This window comes from Muntiacus reevesi, chromosome 1 (assembly GCF_963930625.1).
Source record: "Muntiacus reevesi chromosome 1, mMunRee1.1, whole genome shotgun sequence".
Lineage (NCBI taxonomy): Eukaryota > Metazoa > Chordata > Mammalia > Artiodactyla > Cervidae > Muntiacus > Muntiacus reevesi.
The window spans coordinates 85,005,682-85,025,568 of NC_089249.1; the positions used below are offsets into that span (position 1 = coordinate 85,005,682).

The 19,887-nt window shown below is 40.1% G+C and overlaps 1 protein-coding gene across 2 annotated transcripts; it reads left to right on the top strand.

Annotated features, from left to right (window-relative positions):
• The first annotated feature begins 882 nt into the window (after positions 1 to 882).
• On the top strand, positions 883 to 17,504 carry PRKAB2 (protein kinase AMP-activated non-catalytic subunit beta 2). Of its 2 annotated transcripts, none has more exons than XM_065905748.1 (8): positions 883 to 1,013; positions 1,270 to 1,452; positions 5,316 to 5,482; positions 6,308 to 6,401; positions 6,618 to 6,738; positions 10,143 to 10,276; positions 10,932 to 11,000; positions 12,914 to 17,504. In XM_065905748.1, the coding sequence occupies exons 2-8, from the start codon at positions 1,297 to 1,299 to the stop codon at positions 12,989 to 12,991; spliced, it is 819 nt and encodes a 272-aa protein (XP_065761820.1). In that variant the 5' UTR covers positions 883 to 1,013; positions 1,270 to 1,296; the 3' UTR covers positions 12,992 to 17,504. The 2 variants fall into 2 exon arrangements, with proteins under 2 accessions (XP_065761820.1, XP_065761828.1); XM_065905756.1 differs by having other exon boundaries at positions 889 to 1,022.
• Positions 17,505 to 19,887: the final 2,383 nt, after the last annotated feature.

Here is a 19,887-nt window from a genome sequence, read left to right on the forward strand (position 1 = left end):
GATCATGGCATCCGGTCCCATCACTTCATGGCAAATAGATGGAGAAACAGTGGAAACAGTGGCAGACTTTATTTTGGGGGGCTTCAAAATCACTGCAGATGGTGACTGCAGCCATGAATTAAAAAGACACTCCTTGGAAGAAAAGTTATGACCAACCTAGATAGCATATTAAAAAGCAGAGACATTACTTTGCCAACAAAGGTCTGTCTAGTCAAGGCTATGGTTTTTCCAGTGGTCATGTATCATGTGAGTGTTGGACTATAAAGAGAGGCGAGCACCGAAGAATTGATGCTTTTGAACTGTGGTGTTGGAGAAGACTCTTGAGAGTCCCTTGGACTGCAAGGAGATCCAACCAGTTCATCCTAAAGGAGATCAGTCCTGGGTGTTCACTGGAAGGACTGATGTTGAATCTGAAGCTCCAATACTTTGACCATCTGATGGGAAGGGAAGAGCTGATTCATTTGAAAAGACCCTGATGCTGGGAAAGATTGAAGGCGAGGGGAGAAGGGGAGGACAGAGGATGAGATGGTTGGGTGTCATCACCAACTCAGTGGACATGAGTTTGAGTAAACTCCGGGAGTTGGTGATGGACAGGGAGGCCTGGCGTGCTGCAGTCCATGGGATCGCAAAGAGTCGGACACGACTGAGCGACTGAACTGAACTGATCTGAACCTAAGATTCCGGCGCAGGCTTGCCAGGGACGCTGTCCTGGCCCAGCACTCCGCTGCCTGCGGTACGGGCGCCCCCGCCCGGCGATGGAGGCTGCGCGCGGCGGCCCACCACCGAGCCGGCGGCGGCTAGAGAGGCCGGCTGGCCCCGGGCGCCGTTGCGGCGCGGCCGCAGGGAACGCGCGCGGGGCGGGCCCCGCGCCACTGATCTTGTAGCCATTTTAGGAGGAAACCCGGCTCGCTAGCCCGGGGCGAGGCTTCAATTTCGATAACTTTATTGGTGGCTTTTTCCGCAGAGCAGCCATCGCACCATTGGTCCCGGGAGGAGGGAGATCATCGTGGGAGGTGATTGGGGTGGGGGTTCCCCTGGACCGTGAGCGCGGGGGGTGCGGGGGAGTCCCGAAAGGGGGTTTCTTGAGCAGCCGGCCTCTAGAGGGTTTGGGGGTTCCGGGTGTTCTTGGAGGCCAGGGAGGAAGAGGTCCCCCAGTCGCGGCTTCCCTGGGGCGGGGATTCCCTCGCCTGGGTCCGCAGGGGCGGGGCCGGGGGCTCCCCTGACGAGACTGCCGGGGTGTCCCTTGCCCCATGCTGTTCCCTACGGCAGGTGGCCCCCGACTCGAGCTACACCGCCATGGGAAACACCACCAGCGATCGAGTGGCCGGGGAGCGCCACGGCGCCAAGGCTGCGCGCGCCGAGGGCGCCGGCGGCCATGCTCCGGGTAAGGAACATAAGATCATGGTGGGGAGCACGGACGACCCCAGCGTCTTCAGCCTGCCGGACTCCAAGGTGAGCGTCCCCACGCCCCCAGTTGGTGGCGGTCCTGCAGCAGGCTGGGTGTCAGGGCTCCTCCTCCCTCTTTTCCTTTTTTCTTACCACACTGACCCGAATTAAGGTTTTTAGAATTAAAGGTGGGTTTTTTTTTTTTTTTTCTGGGGACGGAGATACTGAGTGGTAATTCTTTTTGCGGTACTGCCTCAAAATAGGATAGAGGCGGAGTTCTTGTTACTGGACCCTCTGCCACATTTTTAGGATGAGGCCAACAAACCTCCCCACCCCCCCACCCCCTTGGTTCTCCTGACCCGCACGGGTGCCCTCTTCTAGAGTATTGATGAATTTGTAGGTTGTGAAAAACTTCAGACTGTAGATTACCTGGGTTGTGACCATAGGCGGCAGTTTCTCACATCTGCCCTAAGGTAGGCAGGTGACTTACTTTTCCCTGAACACTTCTACTTCTTTGTATTAGTCTCATTTTTGCCCTTCTAAGAGATCAGCACTTCAGATCCTCTTCCGCTTTGGCATGCCTGTGAGCAGCAACCCCTTGCTTATATGAGTACTTTTTCCTAGTCTTGGGGATCAATAAAAGACATTATTTGGTTGACTGCTGTTTTCATCTCATACTTTATAGTTGTTGTGGCTGAGGTGCTTTTTTTCACGTCCAGCTACTTAAGTGGGAGAGCAGATAATTTTAGGATTTCTTCACTTCCCGATAGTACTTCATAATATTACCAAGCTGAAAACGGACAACCCACAGTTTCCCTGAAGACCTGGCTGTCAGTCTAGGACTTTCGGGAAAGGGGCAACTTGTGTTCACCCTGCAGAAAGGATAGATGGAGCTGACCGCAATGAAATTACATCCGAATGTTTCTAATCACTTTTAGAGCTGTCCGCATTAAATACATTAATTCTACCTGGTAGTCTGACTGGGATGAAGTAGAAAAATGAAGGGATTGAGGAGATTGGGGTGTGTTTTACGTTATCACTCATCCCTTCCCACACATCTGAGGTTTTATTCTATTTACTCTTGTAAATGTGTGTGTGTGTGTGTGTTAGTCATTCATTCATCTCCGACCCTTTGCTACCCCATGAACAGGCTCCTCTGTCCATGGGATTCTCCAGGCAAGAATACTGAAGTGGGTTGCCATTCCCTTTCCAGGGGATTTTCCCGATCCAGGGATTGAACCTGGGTCTCCTGAATTGCAGGCAGATTCTTTACCATCTGAGCCACCAGGGTAAATAGAAAGTAATTTTGCTGGGTTGATAACACATGAAATGTGGATTCTGTTTTATTTTCTTGGATCCCAATTGAAAACATAATCACAAAGAGAAGTGAAGGTGATTTCTTGGGGTTTCTTCTCTGTTCCTTTCTTCCTTCTTCCACTTCAGGACTTCTTCCTCAACGCTTGGGCTGTCTCCCCAGCCATCTGAATTTACTTCTTCAAAGCTTTCTCAAGGTGATTGTATTTTTATCCATTTCCTACACTGATGACTCAGGATTTAAGTACTGTGTACTTGTCAAACTGTGACTGCAGTAATCGGTGTCCTGAATAAAAGCCAGGTTGCTCTATCTGAAATGGAGCCTATTTTGGATCTTTCTTTCCCTTACCTCAGTCTTGCCATTTGTGAAATAAGATTGGTTCAAATAATTCCCGAGGTCATTTCCAAATCTAAGATTTTACAATTGCTCAGTTTATTCTATTTCTTTCCTCAGTGTTTCACTTAAACAGTTTTCAATTGTAATTCTAATTGTTTTGCCTCTTTTCCTGATGATTTTGCTGAGTATTTAACTTGGAGTAAACAATCTTTCTGCTTGTCAGCTGCACTGATGCCTACCACAGAAATGTCATATCATACGTGGAAGGGCTTTCTTCCAAAGCTAGGCATATTAATAGTTTGTAGCTTTCAAATTCTAAATAATAAAGCATACAAGTAAATGATAGAAACAGTGGCAGATGGGCCTGTATTGCTTCAAATGCCACCCTTCTTCAGTGGACTAGTTCAATGGTTTTCAGTCCTATTTGCACATTAGACTTAGCTGGGATTTATTTAAACATTTCATGGAAAATCTAAAACATTTGTCCATGTTTCAAAATCAGGAGAACAGTGTAATGAATCCTAGATAACTGTCATCCAGTTTAAACAATGATCAAATCATGAATGAATTCATATCATCTATACCCCAGTCCACTCTACCCCCACCAATTATTTTTAAGCAAATCTCAGACCATCATATCAAATATTACTTTATCTGTAAGTATTTTAGGATGTATCTCTAATGATGAGATTTCTTTCTTTATTTTCAACATTAAATTTTAGTATTATTGTCTGGGAAGCTTCTTAAAAATAGATTCCCAGGTTCTATATCTGAATCAGAATCTGAGGCATATGTAATTGTTAGTAATGTAAAAATTTCTATAATTCTAATCCAGACTGTCAGACGAGTTCATTGCTTTGAGAAAATGGAGATCAAGTTTTTCTCTTAAGTCACTTCCTTATATAATGTGAAAGTTCCTTCAGTTCTCTTTGTTTACTAAGGATTATGTTGCCGGTAACGTCTCATACTGTAGTTTTGAGGAATATTCAGAGACAGTATGGAACGTAGACTGCCCCAGTCATTTTGAAAGTAAAGTGCAAGTGAATAAACTAGTCTTTTTTTTTTTTAATCCCACATTATTTTATTTGGTATTAATAATATTTTGACTTGATACCATAAAGACTTATTTACCAAAGTCATTTAAGCCACTCTAAAGGGTGGGTCAACAAACTTTTTCTGTAAAGGGCCAGATAGTAAATATTTTAGACTTTGTGGCAGACCATACAGTCTCTGTCACTGATAATCAGTTCTGCCATTGCAGCATGAAAGCAGCTATAGAAAATAAGTGAATGAATGTGGCTATTTTCCAATAAAACTTTAAATATAAAAGTATCTGGCTCACTGGCCATAGTTTGCCAGTTTCTGTTCTAAAGGATGGTAAGGAAAAGAAACTTGACTAAGGAGTCAGTTTTCTTCTGCAACCCTACATACCTCATTTGATATTGGAACCACTTTTTTAAAGGAAACTGTGTTTTTGATCTGATGCTTCTTGTAGCTCCACAATTTTCATCCCTACTCCTGAAAATTACTAGTATAAGCCTGGCATAGATGAATAAGTAAGATTTCATGACTATTTCTCAAAATTTAGGAAACCAATGATCTGATTTTTATATATTTAATGTCTTTTTATAACCTATTAACTAAAGAGGAGATTATGAATTATTTAAGAATTTTAGTATCTCTAATTTCTATTACAACTGGTAATTGAGATGCTTATATATACATATGAAAATTACATAGCTTAGGACTTCCTTGGTGGTCCAGTGATTAAAACTCTGTGCTTCCGCTGCAGGGGTGAGGGTTCGAATCCTTGGTTGGGGAACTAAGATCCTGCATGCTGCATGGCACAGCAAAAGAAAAAAAATAGATGACTAACTTAATTATTTTTTGTAGAATCATGCTTTATTTTCATATTTTTTCTCTTAAGAGAGAAGCATGTCATGATTGTCTGCCTATGAGTTAATCTGGTAACAGGAAGTAAGGTTTTTTGTTTGTTTGTATTTTAAGGGAAATCCTAAGGCTCTGAAAGGATGAGTGATTCATGCAGACTCAGAAATTAGGCTATGATTTGGGCAGACTTTGAGCATAAGCCATTTGACCATTTGGGTCCTAGATGAGTTTCTTTTCTATAGTTTTGTTCAAAATTTGATGTAGTTGCTCATTTCAAGACTTATTAATCCTTATCAGAAATGTAGCACCCCTCTCTGCCCTAAGGAGGAGAGTGACCTTTTCAAAATTCCAGGGTCACAATTTAGGGATGACCTAATCCTTCTTACAGCTCCCTGGGGACAAAGAGTTTGTATCATGGCAGCAGGATTTGGAGGACTCCGTAAAGCCCACACAGCAGGCCCGGCCCACTGTTATCCGCTGGTCTGAAGGAGGCAAGGAGGTCTTCATCTCTGGGTCCTTCAACAATTGGAGCACCAAGATTCCACTGATTAAGAGGTGAAGACAAGTGTCTTGGTTGAGTCTACTGGGTCCAGTAGTAGAGACCCAATTTCCTTTCTCAGGAGAGAGACTTGGCTAGACGACTCCTCTCCACCTGCTAGGGACTCTCTCTAGAACATTTTTTGTGACCAGTAACTATATCTGTGACATTTTTTTTAACCTTATAGTGAGTCAGAGATGTTGTACCACTTAGAATGTCATTGCCTCAGAGGGACTTGTAACAGTTTTGTAGGTATGTTCGTTAGGATTGTGTTAATAGAAGTCTTCCTGTGCTTGTGGGAAGTCTCCTGTAACTGCCTGAGTCCAGTTGCCCTGACTTCTGCACTAAACAAAACACACTGTAAAGTTCTAGTAGTAATGCTATTTGTTGCTTGCAGAGCAGCAATGAATTATGTAACTGACTATGGCCCTTTGTATGTAGGTAATTTTCTAGAAAATGCTCACCAAAATGTGGAAAGAGTACCTTGAGGCACTTCTTATTCTGAACCTACTCGCTATCTTTTTTACACTCCTGAGGGATCTGTTCTGCTGAAGCAAAATAGTTGTACTAAGGTGAAACATTCTGGAGGATTAATATCTTTATTGTTCTTTTCCAGATATTAGTTACAAATTAAAGTTATTAGGAAGGCTAGCAAATACATGCTCAAGGGGATATAGAAAAGGAGAGTGGGTTTATAAATTATTTTTTACTCCAGGGGGTGCAATCACTTAGGAATGTGGGAGATCACTGGTATGATACTGTGATTGCCTCATGGCTTTTACATTTATCTTCTGTCTTGTAATAAGAATTTAGTCTGTTTAACTTTCTGTTTTCTTCTGTAGCCATAATGACTTTGTTGCCATCCTGGACCTCCCTGAGGGAGAGCACCAGTACAAGTTTTTTGTGGATGGACAGTGGGTTCATGATCCATCAGAGGTAAGACCTTGACCTCCGAGGGTAACCACTGGTTTAACAGTCTCCTTTTAGCTATCATTCCGCTGGGTGTCAAATATCATTGCTGTTGGATTTCCCTGTTGATAAAAGATGGTGGTGCCAAGTATAATCCTTTCTAAAAGGAGGAGAGTTGAATGGGCGAGATGCATTTGAAATGGGGATTCATGAAAATTTTTTTTTTTCCATTCACTGTTTCAGCCTGTGGTTACCAGTCAGCTTGGCACAATTAACAATTTGATCCATGTCAAGAAATCTGATTTTGAGGTGTTTGATGCTTTAAAGCTAGATTCAATGGAAAGCTCAGAGACATCTTGTCGAGGTAATTTTGTAGTATTTGCTCTTTCTTGATCTTTCCTTTCTTATAATGCATGTTTCTTCCCAAGAGTGGTTTTTGTTTCTTTCATTTTCGACTTAGGAATCTTCCAAATTCTATGTATATGTTTCTCCTGTAAACATTTAGGTCATATTCTCTGAGAATGAAATCTGTGTAATGTATTTTATTTCCCAGTAAGTGAAAGTAAATATATTTGGTCTACATTAAATTTACATTGTAACCCAAAACACACATCACACAAACCAGTAACATGTCTTGCACTATAATGTTTACCTTTATTACATGTGAAGCACTGTATTTTCTACTTTATTCTTCTTTTTATAAATGACTAATTTGCTGTGATCTATAGTTTAAGAAGCTATTTCTAATAATATTTCAGTTTTTTCATTGACCTTTGACAGTGTCAACTAGCAGAGGCTACTTATGTCTCCTTTGCCTTGTTTAGCTGCCTCAACTTAATCCTGCCAGATTGACAGCTTAGTTGGCAGTTGTATATTTAATAGGCCCTACATATATGGCAATCTTTGGGGGAAAGAGTTATAAAAACCTCAAATTTTTTTTGTTTATATGTTAACTGAAATTTTTAAAGTTTTGGGTTAAAAAAAAAATCCTCGATAGAGGAAAAGACCTATATCCTTTTGTTTCTCCCAGTAGTTTTTCCAAGGCCTTCATCTCTACTTACATTGGCTATAACACAAGAAAAGTGATTTGCCGTCCACATTCACAGTTACCAGTTTGGTTACTTTACGGTAAAGACTGTGAATGTCTAAAGAACTGTGTTCCCAGTAAGCAAACTTCTCCCTTGTGAGTTCAAAACCTGCCTCTGCTACTAATTAGCTTTTCCATTATGGGCGAATCCTTCAACATTTTTAGTTTTCAAAGTTTCTTATCAGTAAAATCAAAGGTTTAAACTCTCAGCTGAGGAGACACAGTGCCTGAAGTGAGACATTAGAATCTCAGGACACAAGGGTAGCTTATGCAGAGTAATTTCTAAGAGAATAATCAATAGTATAATAATTGCTTAGAAAAATTACAGATATTGTTTTCATTACATAAGGTCAGAAAGTAAGGCTGGACATTGTTCTTAACTGGTGGGGCAGAGATTAAAAGAGATTAAAAAATACCAGAAAATACCAAAGTATAGTCAAGGCGACTATGACTAAATTTTTGCATTATATGATTCTAACAAAGCAACCAGTGAATAATAGACATATAATCATAATTATATATAGAGAAGACTAGCATACTGTTGATATTCCTCCTTTCCTTCTTTCACCCAATTTCCTGATCCTCTGAGGTAAGGTTTAGAATACATTTTGTTAGTAATCTTGAGTTTTAATCTGCAGTCTGTGACCATCTTGCCATGTATGTGACTTTAGCTAAATGACTTTACCATTTTTTTTAATGAAAAGGGAAAAAACACTGTTCTGTGTACTTACCAAGAGTATTTTTGTAGTTCATGTGATAAAATAACAGAGTACTTTGAAAAGTGTCAAGTTGTATATGTTTTTAAGATATTGTTTAATATAACAGTATTTTTGCTACTCTTCTTTTGCCCCACATATAATTGAATTCTGAGTTCTTAGGTTGAACTGGTTTAAAAATCCTTCTTACTAGGAACTGTAAAAAATATTAAGCAAAAAATTATAGTTCTTCTCATTTTTGTGTATTTCTGTTCTTATCTACATATACTTTTCCCATTTTTTAAAGATTTAATTTCACATGCCATAAAATTCACTCTTTTAAGGTGTACAATTAGATAATTTTTAGTGTATTCAGAGTTGTGCAACCATTACCACTATCTAATTCCAGACCATTTTAATCACCCCCAAAAGAAACTCCATTCCCATTAGCAGTTACTTCACATTCCTTGCTTCTCTCCACCTCTGGCATCCCTAAATTACTTTGTGTCTCTATGGATTTTCCTCTTTTGGACATTTCATATAAATGGGATTATACACTTTGTGGTCTTTTGTGTCTGGCTTCTTTAACTTAGCATAATGTTTTGAGGGCTTATCCATGTTTTAATATGTATAAGTACTTCATTCCTTACAACTGAATTAAATTCCATTGTATGGGTATACCATTTTGTTGATCCAGTCATTTAGCTGATGGACACTTGGACTGTTTCCACTTTTTGTATGTTACAAGTGATGATGTTATAAACATTTATGTTCAAGTTCTTTTTTTTTTTTTTTAAATTTTTATTTTTCAGTGGGTTTTGTCATACATTGATATGAATCAGCCATAGAGTTACACGAATTCCCCATCCCGGTCTCCCATCCCACCTCCCTCTCCACCCGATTCCTCTGGATCTTCCCAGCCCAACAGGCCCGAGCACTTGACTCATGCCTCCCACCTGGGCTGGTGGTCTGTTTCACCACAGATAATATACATGCTGTTCTTTCGAAACATCCCACCCTCCCCTTCTCCCACAGAGTTCAAAAGTCTGTTCTGTACTTCTGCGTCTCTTCTTCTGCCCTGCATATAGGGCCATTGTTACCATCTTTCTAAATTCCGTATATATGTGTTAGTATACTGTAATGTTCTTTATCTTTCTGGCTCACACTGTTCAAGTTCTTTTGTGGACATCTGTTTTCATTTCTCTTGGGTAAGTGGCCCAGGAATATAATTGCGGGTCGTATGGTAACTTTGTGCTTAACTTCTGGAGGAACTGCTGTTTTCCAGAGTGGCTTCACCATTTTACATTCCAACCAGCAATGGGAATAGCACAGAGGTTCTCGTTTCTCCACATCATCGCCAATAATTATTATTGTCTGTCTTTTTTTTATTATAGCCGAATTAATGAGTGTGATGTGGTATCTTATCATGGTTTTAACGTGTATTTCCCTAATGACTACTACATTGTTAGTCATTTTTCCTCATTATTACACTCATTGTAGTATCAGTAGTCCTAGAATATATAACCTTTATTGTTGCTTGAGTGGGAAGAAGAAAAATCTAATATTTTCATGTTGTTTAATAGTTTTTAAGGCATTGTCACATCTGTTGTCTCATTTGATTCCTATAAAAACACTGTGAAATAGGGCAGAAATTGTTGTTTTCATTTTATCAATGAAGAAACTGACTATAGTAGAGAGATTTGTCCCAAGTCATACAGTTGATAAATGGAGTAGCTCTCCCCTGAACCTACATCCTTATCTCTTCCCCTATTCTCCAGTCGTGTTGCCATGTTGAAGAACTTCATGGTTTATGTTCAGGATGACCCAGACTTTTTCTTTGCCTTATAGTTGTAGACCCAACAAGTCACAAGTTTATGATTCTTGACTTCTACCATATTTAATATTACCTGCCATGTATTGACAGTTTTTTCATGCATCTTTACTAGCTCTCCAACTTTCCTTTATATTTGAATAAATATCTTCCAGACCTTTCCAGCTCACCCCCAGGGCCTTATGGTCAAGAAATGTATGTGTTTCGATCAGAGGAGAGATTTAAATCCCCACCCATCCTGCCTCCGCACCTTCTCCAAGTTATTCTTAACAAGGACACTAACATATCTGTGAGTATTCTAAAAGTATTGCTGGGGCATCTGAGGGTTACTAGAATCATTTGAGCCAAAGTGTAGTAATCTTAGAGGTTGGGATTATTACAAAGGTCTGTTGAATATGAATCATGTATGTATCAGTAGCATTACAGGTTCCTTTTTCCAGGGCTGAGTTGTGACTTTACCAAGTACTGATATCAAAATTCATAGTTTTCTTCTGGTCCTAATGTATCAGCTCAGAGCTGTGGATTGCTAGAAACAGTTTCTAAGACTTTTATTCCAATATAAGAAGTATTTGTCATTTGGCGATATCCAAAAGAAGCATATTTTGCATATAATTTATATTTCTAGTCAATTCACTTGATTCCCACTAAGATTATTTTTGCCTCTTAACACAAACCTTCCATATGTGTTATGGGTAAGGTCTATTAAAAAGAGGATGAAATAGGTCCTGAAGCTTAGAGTTTCTGCCCGGGACTCAGAATTTTTGTGATTTTTCTGTGATGAGAATATATTATTGATGTATACTAGAATAAGTGAATTATTTAAAAGAAATAATATCTTCTAGTTTTGAGTTTCTCAACAGTTCCAAAGATCTTTGAGGAAGAATAAACTGTTTGGTTTAAGATTGTACATTTAACCCCATTTAGTCTTTTTTTTTTTTAAACAGTGTGACCCAGCCTTGCTCCCCGAGCCCAATCATGTCATGCTGAACCATCTCTATGCATTGTCCATTAAGGTAAGTGGTGGGCCTGCTTTTTCACATAGCTCCCAGAAACAGGAGGGCAAGAGTTGAACACATGTTCTCTAGTGGTTTGCTGAAGCTGGCAGTAATGGTCCAGTTAAAGGAGAAGAACTTTCTTTTTTTTAACCAAAGGGTGAGTTTGTTTATTCTAAATCTTAGTCTTGATATCTGAGTTCTGGCTAGCTGAATTGCCCTGTGATTAAATGGACTTTTTTGTTTCTTGGTTTCTTTCTGGGTAGCTATAACCTTTGCACCACCTACTTAATTGTGAGTTCATAGTAAGTACTAGGATTTCATTTGCAGAAAAAGCAAGTTTACTTTCCAGTTCAAAGAATGTTTAAATCTGATATTAAGGCCTCTGGTTTTTAAAGGTGCACATGACCTGCTTTCAGGTGCCTGAGTCGTATATACCCCAGTGCTTGCATCTTTCCTATATACTACCTAAAGGAGAAATGTGACCAGACTTGCCCTGTGCACCGCCAGCCCTGCCCCCACCCCCACCCCGCCACTCCCCAGCTCTTAGAATGCTTCTTGGTTTCTTAGAATGCTTCTTGATTTCTCTGCTGCTTTAGATTCTGGATTGAAAATATCTGTTCAGTCCTGTAATGTCTCTGTGGTCTGGCTATTGGGATATTTTATATAGTTCTGTAGTTACCAAACTAAGCTGAGCATCAACAGAATTACTTGGGGGAAGTTTGTGAAAATATAGATTCAGAAGCTCTATCCCCAGGGATTCTGAATAAGTGCATCTAGGATGGGCCTCACTAATTTTTTTAAGTTGCTTATGTTTCTTAGATATGCAGCCAGATTAGGGAAATCACTGATACAGCTGTCTGTAACAGATTATGAGGTACTTATAAACATATATTATTGAATTTAATTTTCCTAATAAGCTTGTGAGATTAAGTATTATTTTTAGCTCCTGTTTTGGAGATAAAGAAAGTAAGGCTCAGAGAAGGTCACATTGCCAGTTAGGACCAGAGAGAGGACTGAGGTCCTGTCCTCCTATCCTCATTCCATGTTCTTTCCTAGAGATTATGGTGCTGGTTTTTCGAAGTAGGTCTTTTTGTCACCTGCTCCTCATTTCTACCAAACTCTTTCTGGAGTTAAATTTTTTATCTGCCTTGCTTCTGTCATGTTTAGGCTGTGATCTGTGTACTGTGGTCACAGAATGTCAATCTGGTAAGTATTCATTGTGGATGATACCTATCCCTGGTTCTCTCAAGATTGTTTAAGCTGTTTGGAATTGCTTCATTGGATGGAGTATCTTTCCAAGAGGATTTTAGGGTCTACTTTGTTCAAGGATAGAAGATGATTGCTGAGTCCCCTCTTGATCAGTGAGGATGTTTTTTAAGTCCAACCCCAGATACTCAATGGAAATTAGACCTGTTTTGGGGTTTGGAAATGGTTTTTCAAAAGGATCACTGCCATTTCTTCTCATTGCTTTTACGACTTCCTTCTGGAAACGGATGTCACAATATTTCTTTTTTTCCATGATAGTTTTAAGCCCAATATTTGAATTTGAGGTGGAAAAGGAAGTGAGGTAGAACACTAATATTTCTTTAGCACCTATTTTCTGTCAGATTCTGTGTCGGATATTTTCATGTAATCATTGGAGCCATCTTAATGGTGGGTATTATCGTTTGTAATGAAGAAAAAAGACTTGGAGACAGGAGTTGGATACAGCTTAGCAACCGAACAACAACAACAAAGTAATTACTCAAGGTCACAGAAGTGTAATATTAGGTGTCAGGATCAAAACAAATTGATTTGACTCCCAAACCACCTTTTTTTGATAATATCAAAGTAACTGTTTAAAGTGAGCAACTGTGAGGGATAAATGGCTGGGAACAGCTGTCTCCATCCTCAACTAGTGAATTAACTGCATGTGTTTATTTCCCTTGCAGGACAGTGTGATGGTCCTTAGTGCAACCCATCGCTACAAGAAGAAGTATGTCACTACTCTTCTGTACAAGCCCATCTGAGGGATCCCTTCCTGTCTCCCAGGATTCAGGAGAAGCATCTCCCTTGCCTTTCTGTACTGGACCAGTCTTAGCTGGGACTGGAAGGCTGGTTTGCTTTGAGGCTAATATGTGTGTTTCAGTGCCTCTGAGTAGGATGCTCTGCTTTTGCATTTGATTGCAGATGAGGGCTTTATGAGTTTATGGAATTTATTTTAACACTATATATATACATATATATACATATGAAGGGAAAGTTAATGGAAGCCTCCTAGCTAGATGTATTCTCCCTGCCTATGGGAACTCACCAAGACCTGTTTGGGAGAGCTTCAGGAAGAGCCATTATAGGAATCTTTTTTCCTAACATGAATGAAGAACACACTCTCAGGATCCTTGTTGGGTGGGGATTCTATCACTGCTACTACCTTGGCTCTCCAAGGAATGGACTTGTGCCAGACTGCTGCCCTACTTACAGCTGCCTCCTTGCAGGAGCAGCTTTTCTTGCATGGGTTCTCTGTATTCCCAGAGAATGTGGCACAATCTGTGCTTTTTAAAATGATACCAGATGCCCCATAAGAACTCTTTTCCCTTTCATTTCACATACTTGCTTTGTTAGCCTCCTTCAAATCCTATACCTGACCCTTCCCTAGCACAGAACTTGGTGGGTTAGTGACCCCTTTCAGAGGCTTTGTGAGACCTGACCCACCTCACAGACTCGGGCTGCCAGGATGTCTCCTTTTTAAGCCAGCACAGGCCCATGACACTTTGTTACCACTTACTTTACCTTCTACTGAAGAAACTCTGGCTTAGTATGATATGAAAGGCAGAATGCGGAAGGTCTCCTTTCTTGTTCTGGTTTGGTGCCATGGTTAATGCTATATCGGCCAGCACATTCCCATGCTTTTTTCCACCTGGTTTGGCCCTGCTTCCATGTTTTCTTTCACAGAGCAGACAGCTTTGAAGGTGAGAGTAAAACTAGTGAAAACTTTTATGTCTTTTGCCCTTGGAAGATTTTTATGTGCCTATATTTTTCTTTTCTCCGAAAAATGCCCTTTCATTGGTCTAAAGAGACTGCTTTTGGAGAACTTCAAGCTTTTGATAAATAGCTCACTGTATTTTCTTTTCTAGTCTAGCCCTCTACAATCGTACATTAATGAGGCTGACTCTGTGTACATCATTACAGTAAACATTGTTCTAGATACAGGCCCATTCAGGCTCATTTCATGCACCTAAAAGTTTCCTTCAACTTAACGATTCATTACGCCAAGAAGCAAGAAATTACCCTTGGTAGTCTCAGCAATGAAAACTATTGCTTTCATGTGCTAAATGCTAACAGTCGTCTTGTTCTTCTGTATCTTTTCCCAAAAAGTGTTTGATGATGAAGAGGAGTCAGTGATTTCCATTTGTGGAGTAAAACGTTTCTATTCAATCCACTCTTGAGATTCAGAGATAAGGTATTTTTCCCTAAGTTTCTGTGGCTCTTACATTACAAATAAACGCAAGCCAAACATTCAGTACTGAGGGAGGCCATATTTGATGCTTGAGAGGCTCCTTGAGATGAGCCCAGTCCCACTGAAAGGGTACCCACATGTCAATTAGCTACCTCCTCTCTTTCCCATGTAAACTTGATGACATAGTTGTCTTTGGGTATGTAGAACTCTTAGATCATCTGTGTGAGCAGTATGGTATGGGATTACTGTCTTGCTGAGAATGCAAATTGCTAAGTGCTTTGGTGGTTAATTGCTGAGAGTAAATACTGCTTTAGCCACTCGAGGCCACTCTACAGCAAAATGCTTTTGTGGAGAACGTTTTATGGTTCTAGTCACTTTTAGAATGGTGTGCCATTCTAAAATTCTGTTAGAACCAACTGTCAGGATCTATACTGTCTTCAGTTATACTAGAATTTTGTATTTTTATAATACCCAGTAAACAAGTGAATCACTTAGGATTTAAAATCTTGCTTGCTACATGGAAGATTTTGTTGTACTTATATGTCTTCTCAACGGTATTATCATGTAATCATCCATGTGTTCATGTATTAAAATTTCTATTCTGCACAGATATATCATTAGCGTGGGGTAGGAAAAGAGATTCCGCCCATTCTTCTCAGGCCAGAGGCTTCTGTGAAATGAATGGGTCTGTCTTTAGCAACAGCAGGTTTTGGTGTTGGTGACCTTCCAATCTTTCTAATCTGGAAATGTGCAGAAGGTGTCAGTTTTCCAAATTCTGAGGTAATCAGTCTTTCAGCCAGATATGAAATTGGAGCCTACCAGCAGTTTTGGAAACGGACAAATAAGAGGAATTGGATGATGACTTACGCAGCCCTGTCCCTTCTCGGTGCTGCTGATAACATCCCATGGCCTTGATAATTCCTATCATACTGTCCTCAGTCTGCCTCCAAGAAACTGTTCTAGAAGGCTGAAAGGGAAGGAGGAAAGTACCCCAAAGTACAGCTCACTCATTCTTTTATATTGGTTAAAAGGATAGTTTATTTTCTGCAGAAGAATTTGACAGAGTTCGAAAATGAATAAAGAGTAAAAAAAATTTTTTTTTTTTTGTTTGGTTGGTTGGTTAGCTTTTGCCTATAAGAGTTTCACAGAGTTAAAAAGTAAGAATGTAACTCTTTGAGGGGGCTGACTATTAAAGAGCTTATCATGGTATAGGAGTTGTGGGAAGCAGAGTAACTGAGTCGAGGAGTGATACTAGGAAAATTAAGGCTTAAGTAACCCAGAACTAGAAATATCCTTTTAAAAATTAAATCAGACACATCCTGGTGTCTTTGGATCTCATTGTATAGAATTTACCATATAAAAAAAAATCTTCCCTTTGTTTCTTGTTTCTGTTTTCTACACTTTCTTCTATATTGTGCTTTAACTTCATGTGTCAGGCAAACTTTACTAGGGTCTAAAGTCAAACGTTACCTAAAGCAAATACTAGTCATCTTGTTGTTAAGGAAGATGTGTCATGGAAGGAAGAGCATCTGTGTCAGGATTATTAGCTTGCTTTAAGATTAGAGTTGAATGGAATTTAATCACTAGGCAAAACCCCTGAAGGGTATCTGGCCTGAAGAGTGTTGACTTTAAAAGAAAACAATGCTTATATATGGTAGAGAAACCCTATAAAAGAATTCAAGAGGAGTTTCTGACAGGATCCTATAAACCCAGGCCCAGTCACCTCACTCTGATTATTTCTAGTCTCTTGTGCCTAATGGATCTGAGATAAAAAATTTTTGAAAAGTGTTGGTACTCCGTGTATGCTGCTAAAATGAAGTTAAGTTGAAAAAGAAGTTTTACCTCTAGACAGGGCTTATATTAATCTGGGTATAAATGAAGGAGACATATTAACGACAGACTCCCCTGCTTTTAATTGGGGAAATAGGGCTTTTAAATTTTTGACCTCAACTAAAAGTTATATGCAATAGTCTATGTTTGTATATGTTTGCAATATGTTCTATTCTCAGAGATCTCTAAATCTTCACGTTCTAGTGATTTGGGGCATAGACTTAAGAGCAGATACACCATTGGTTCCTGCGTTATTCTGACTCATTCTTAAAGCTGAGTCCTTGCTGTCTTTTACTAGGAACTGCTGACTCTAGTTACCCATGGGATGGAGGACCTGGGAGGGATAGGAGTTAGGGTTTTTTAAAACTCTGGATCTAGGCATTTGTCTTTCCTTAAGCATCGATCACAATTGGAGGTTGAAGGGCTGTCATTTCTGCAATGAACTGGAACTTTCAGAGTAAAAAGGCCAAATCTTTAAAAATTGTAAGAAAAAAGAAGCAGAGGAAAAGGCTCTAAGAGTCTGTTACTTACAAAATACGGTTCCTGGCAATGGAATCCCTCCAGGATTCAAATTTGGGCTTTGTCTTGATTTGCTTTACTCAGTTGTGCTTTGAATTGAATAAATTATTTAAAAGTTAAATTTTGTATTAGTTCCAACATGAGTGGAGTTGAATTTTATGTAGCACAGTGCTTTTGCAGTATGATTGGTGTGAAATACTGAATACTCCGTGGATTTTGTAGTCAGGTTAAATGACTGAGGAGTACCTACCCTAAGTATTATGTACTGATCATCTAACTTCTTCTCTGTTCCCATCTACAGAACACCTACCCAGGTTGTGGTTTTAGAGCAGCCAAAGCTCACTAATGTTGATTAGTCCTAATCTCCACACTGGGCCTCATATGTGAAACTTGCTTAAATTTTGGTAAATTTTAGAATGTTGGTTGGTACTTCACCAAAGCACTTTGAATGAATACAGCTCTGTTATAAAGGGGGAATAAGACTATAATTTGAAGGGAATTAAATATGTCAGTCCTCCTTTAAATGGTGCTTTTTGTAATCTTTAGTGCTGAGGGACAAAGCTGCTTTTCAATATTTCACAAAGGAGTGGCTTACAAGAATGGATTTTAAAGCTTTTCTCCAAATGTAATTTGTCACTGGATTCTGACATGTCTGAAAATTATGTGATGTAACACATACTGAAATGTGAGTTTTTTTCCCCATAAAACTGTTGAATAAAAGTATTATACAGCAATAATGTTTGAGTTCTTCATCAATTACTGATTTTACCATCAAGATGTATCTGTCCAGGTAGCCTCAGGACCTAAAGAATGTAAGTTGCCACATGGATATTTTTAAATAAAGAGAAATGTAATAGGTATATGGGACACATGATATCATTCCTCTTCTTTTTGACCCAGGCTATGCCAACATTGACTAGAGGAATGCAAACGCTGATTTGATTTTTAGCACTTTCTATAAACTGCACACTTAGCTGTCATCCTGTCCTGGATTAGCCTAATGGTTTTCATCCCTGGTCACACAATATTACCTGTACAGATTCTATAAAAATACTGATGCCAGTCTCCTACTTTGTTTTTTGTTTAGTCGCTATGTCGGGTCTGACTGTCTTGTGGCCCCAGGGACTGCAGCCCACTAGGCTCCTCTGTTCATGGGATTTCCTAGGCAAGAAAAATGGAGTGGGTTGCCATTTCCTTCTCCAGGGGGACTCAGGAACCAAACTTTTGTCTCCTGCATTGGCAGGCAGGTTCTTTATCACTGAGGCACCGGAAAAAAGTGAAAATGTTAGTCGCTCAGTCGTGTCCGACTCTTTGTGACCCCATGGACATAGACAGCCAGGTTCATCTATTCATGGAATTCTCCAGCCAAGAATACTGGAGTGGGTAGCCAGTCCCTTCTCCAGGGGATCTTCCCAACCCAGTGATCAAACCCAGGTCCCCTACACTGCAGGCAGATTCTTTACTGTCTGAGCCATGAGGGAAGCCCTCAGGAAGCCCCCAAACTCCAATTAAATGAAAATCTCTTCCATGGGGTCCATGTATCTATATTTGTTAAGCTCTCCAGATGATTCTAACATACATTCAGAGGTGACCTTTATCCCGGAACTTCCCTACTGACTCTTTCTCTGTCAGATATGTACTTATATGTGAAAGCAGGTTATATACTTCATTCTGACAGCAATCACTTCCCTCAGATGACTTTGCCCAGGGCCATGGTTATAATATCCATTTTATTTTCCATCCCTTTATTTCATGGTGTTTTTATGTAGCTAGCATCTGGACTTTTCTTCAAAGAACACAATCAGGCTATTCTATATTTGCTGCTCTGAAGACACCTGAGTTAAATTTCCTCAAAAGAAAGAGGGGCATGACCTGGTGGGAGTGACTAGAGGGTGAGAAAAGAGGGTTGGAGAAGCAGAGATGTACAAGGACAGGTAATGAAGAACCGCGAGAGTAGAAATGGACCAAAACAGTTACCCCCAAACCTCAACAATAAGTCAGGAGACTGCATGCAGACCACAGGTAGAGAGTGGTGGGTGTAACGGGGACTCAGCCTCTAGCAGAATAGTCTCCTAAACATGGACCATGGTCACTGAAAAACAAAATGGCACCAGAATTCTATCAAGGCTCAAACTCCCATTGACGTGTGTTTTCTAAAGCATTTCCTTCTAGTCCAGTTGATTTGGAGTTTTTTGTTGTATCCCTTCCAAACTCCTCCCCTGCATCAATAATTCCCCATAACACAGGTGGTGTGGAGACGTTGTGAGTCTCCGTGGCCCTACTTGGTCACCATTCAGCAGCGCATATGGAGATCTCGAGTACTACCTCCCTTTCTCTAATCCATCCCCTGGCTCCAGGGCACTTACATTGGAGATGAACTTCTCTGTTAGAATTCTTCAGGCACTCAAGTCATACTCTGAAGAAGATTCTGTCTTGAGAGTATTCTCTTCATTGACTTTCTAGGGAGGAGGGCAAGGTTCTCTGTCAGAAGGTCCACATGCAATAAGATATTTTAAAACAAAAATGGGTTTTCGCCAAATTCTCAGCTACTCTAGAATTGACTTCCCTTGACTACAGCTTCTAAAGCCCTCCTACTAGTTAGTGATAGCTTGTAATGAGAACATCAGGTGAGAATTCTGAACACCTGAAAGAGCCACAAAGATTACTGCAGACCGGTATACCTGGATCTTGCGGGTAAAAATCTTAACTCCCAGCCGACTGATCCTCAAAACTCTGACTACAGACCTAACTTAGTTCTTGTTTTCAGGGATATTTGTCATTGATTACAAGTTCTGGGTCACGATTACACGTTAGGTGTTGGGATTGGGTAGTGGAATGGGTGTTGCATTCAACCGGATCTCAGAAACTATTTCTGGGGGTCAGGGAACAGACTGGGGAAATTTTGAATGTTTGGAGTCTTTTGTTGTATCCACAAATGGAAACATGAAGATGGTATTTCTCTTTCTCTCTCAGTTGGCAGAGCTGGCAACTGGAGGTAGTCTGGGAGAGTGACCTAGAGTTAGGAAATCTGCGGAGAGTAAAGGAATCCAGGGATCTACCTGATCAACAGCCAGTCTGAACACAGAATGGATTCTGAGAGTGGCATCTTGTTTTTAGATT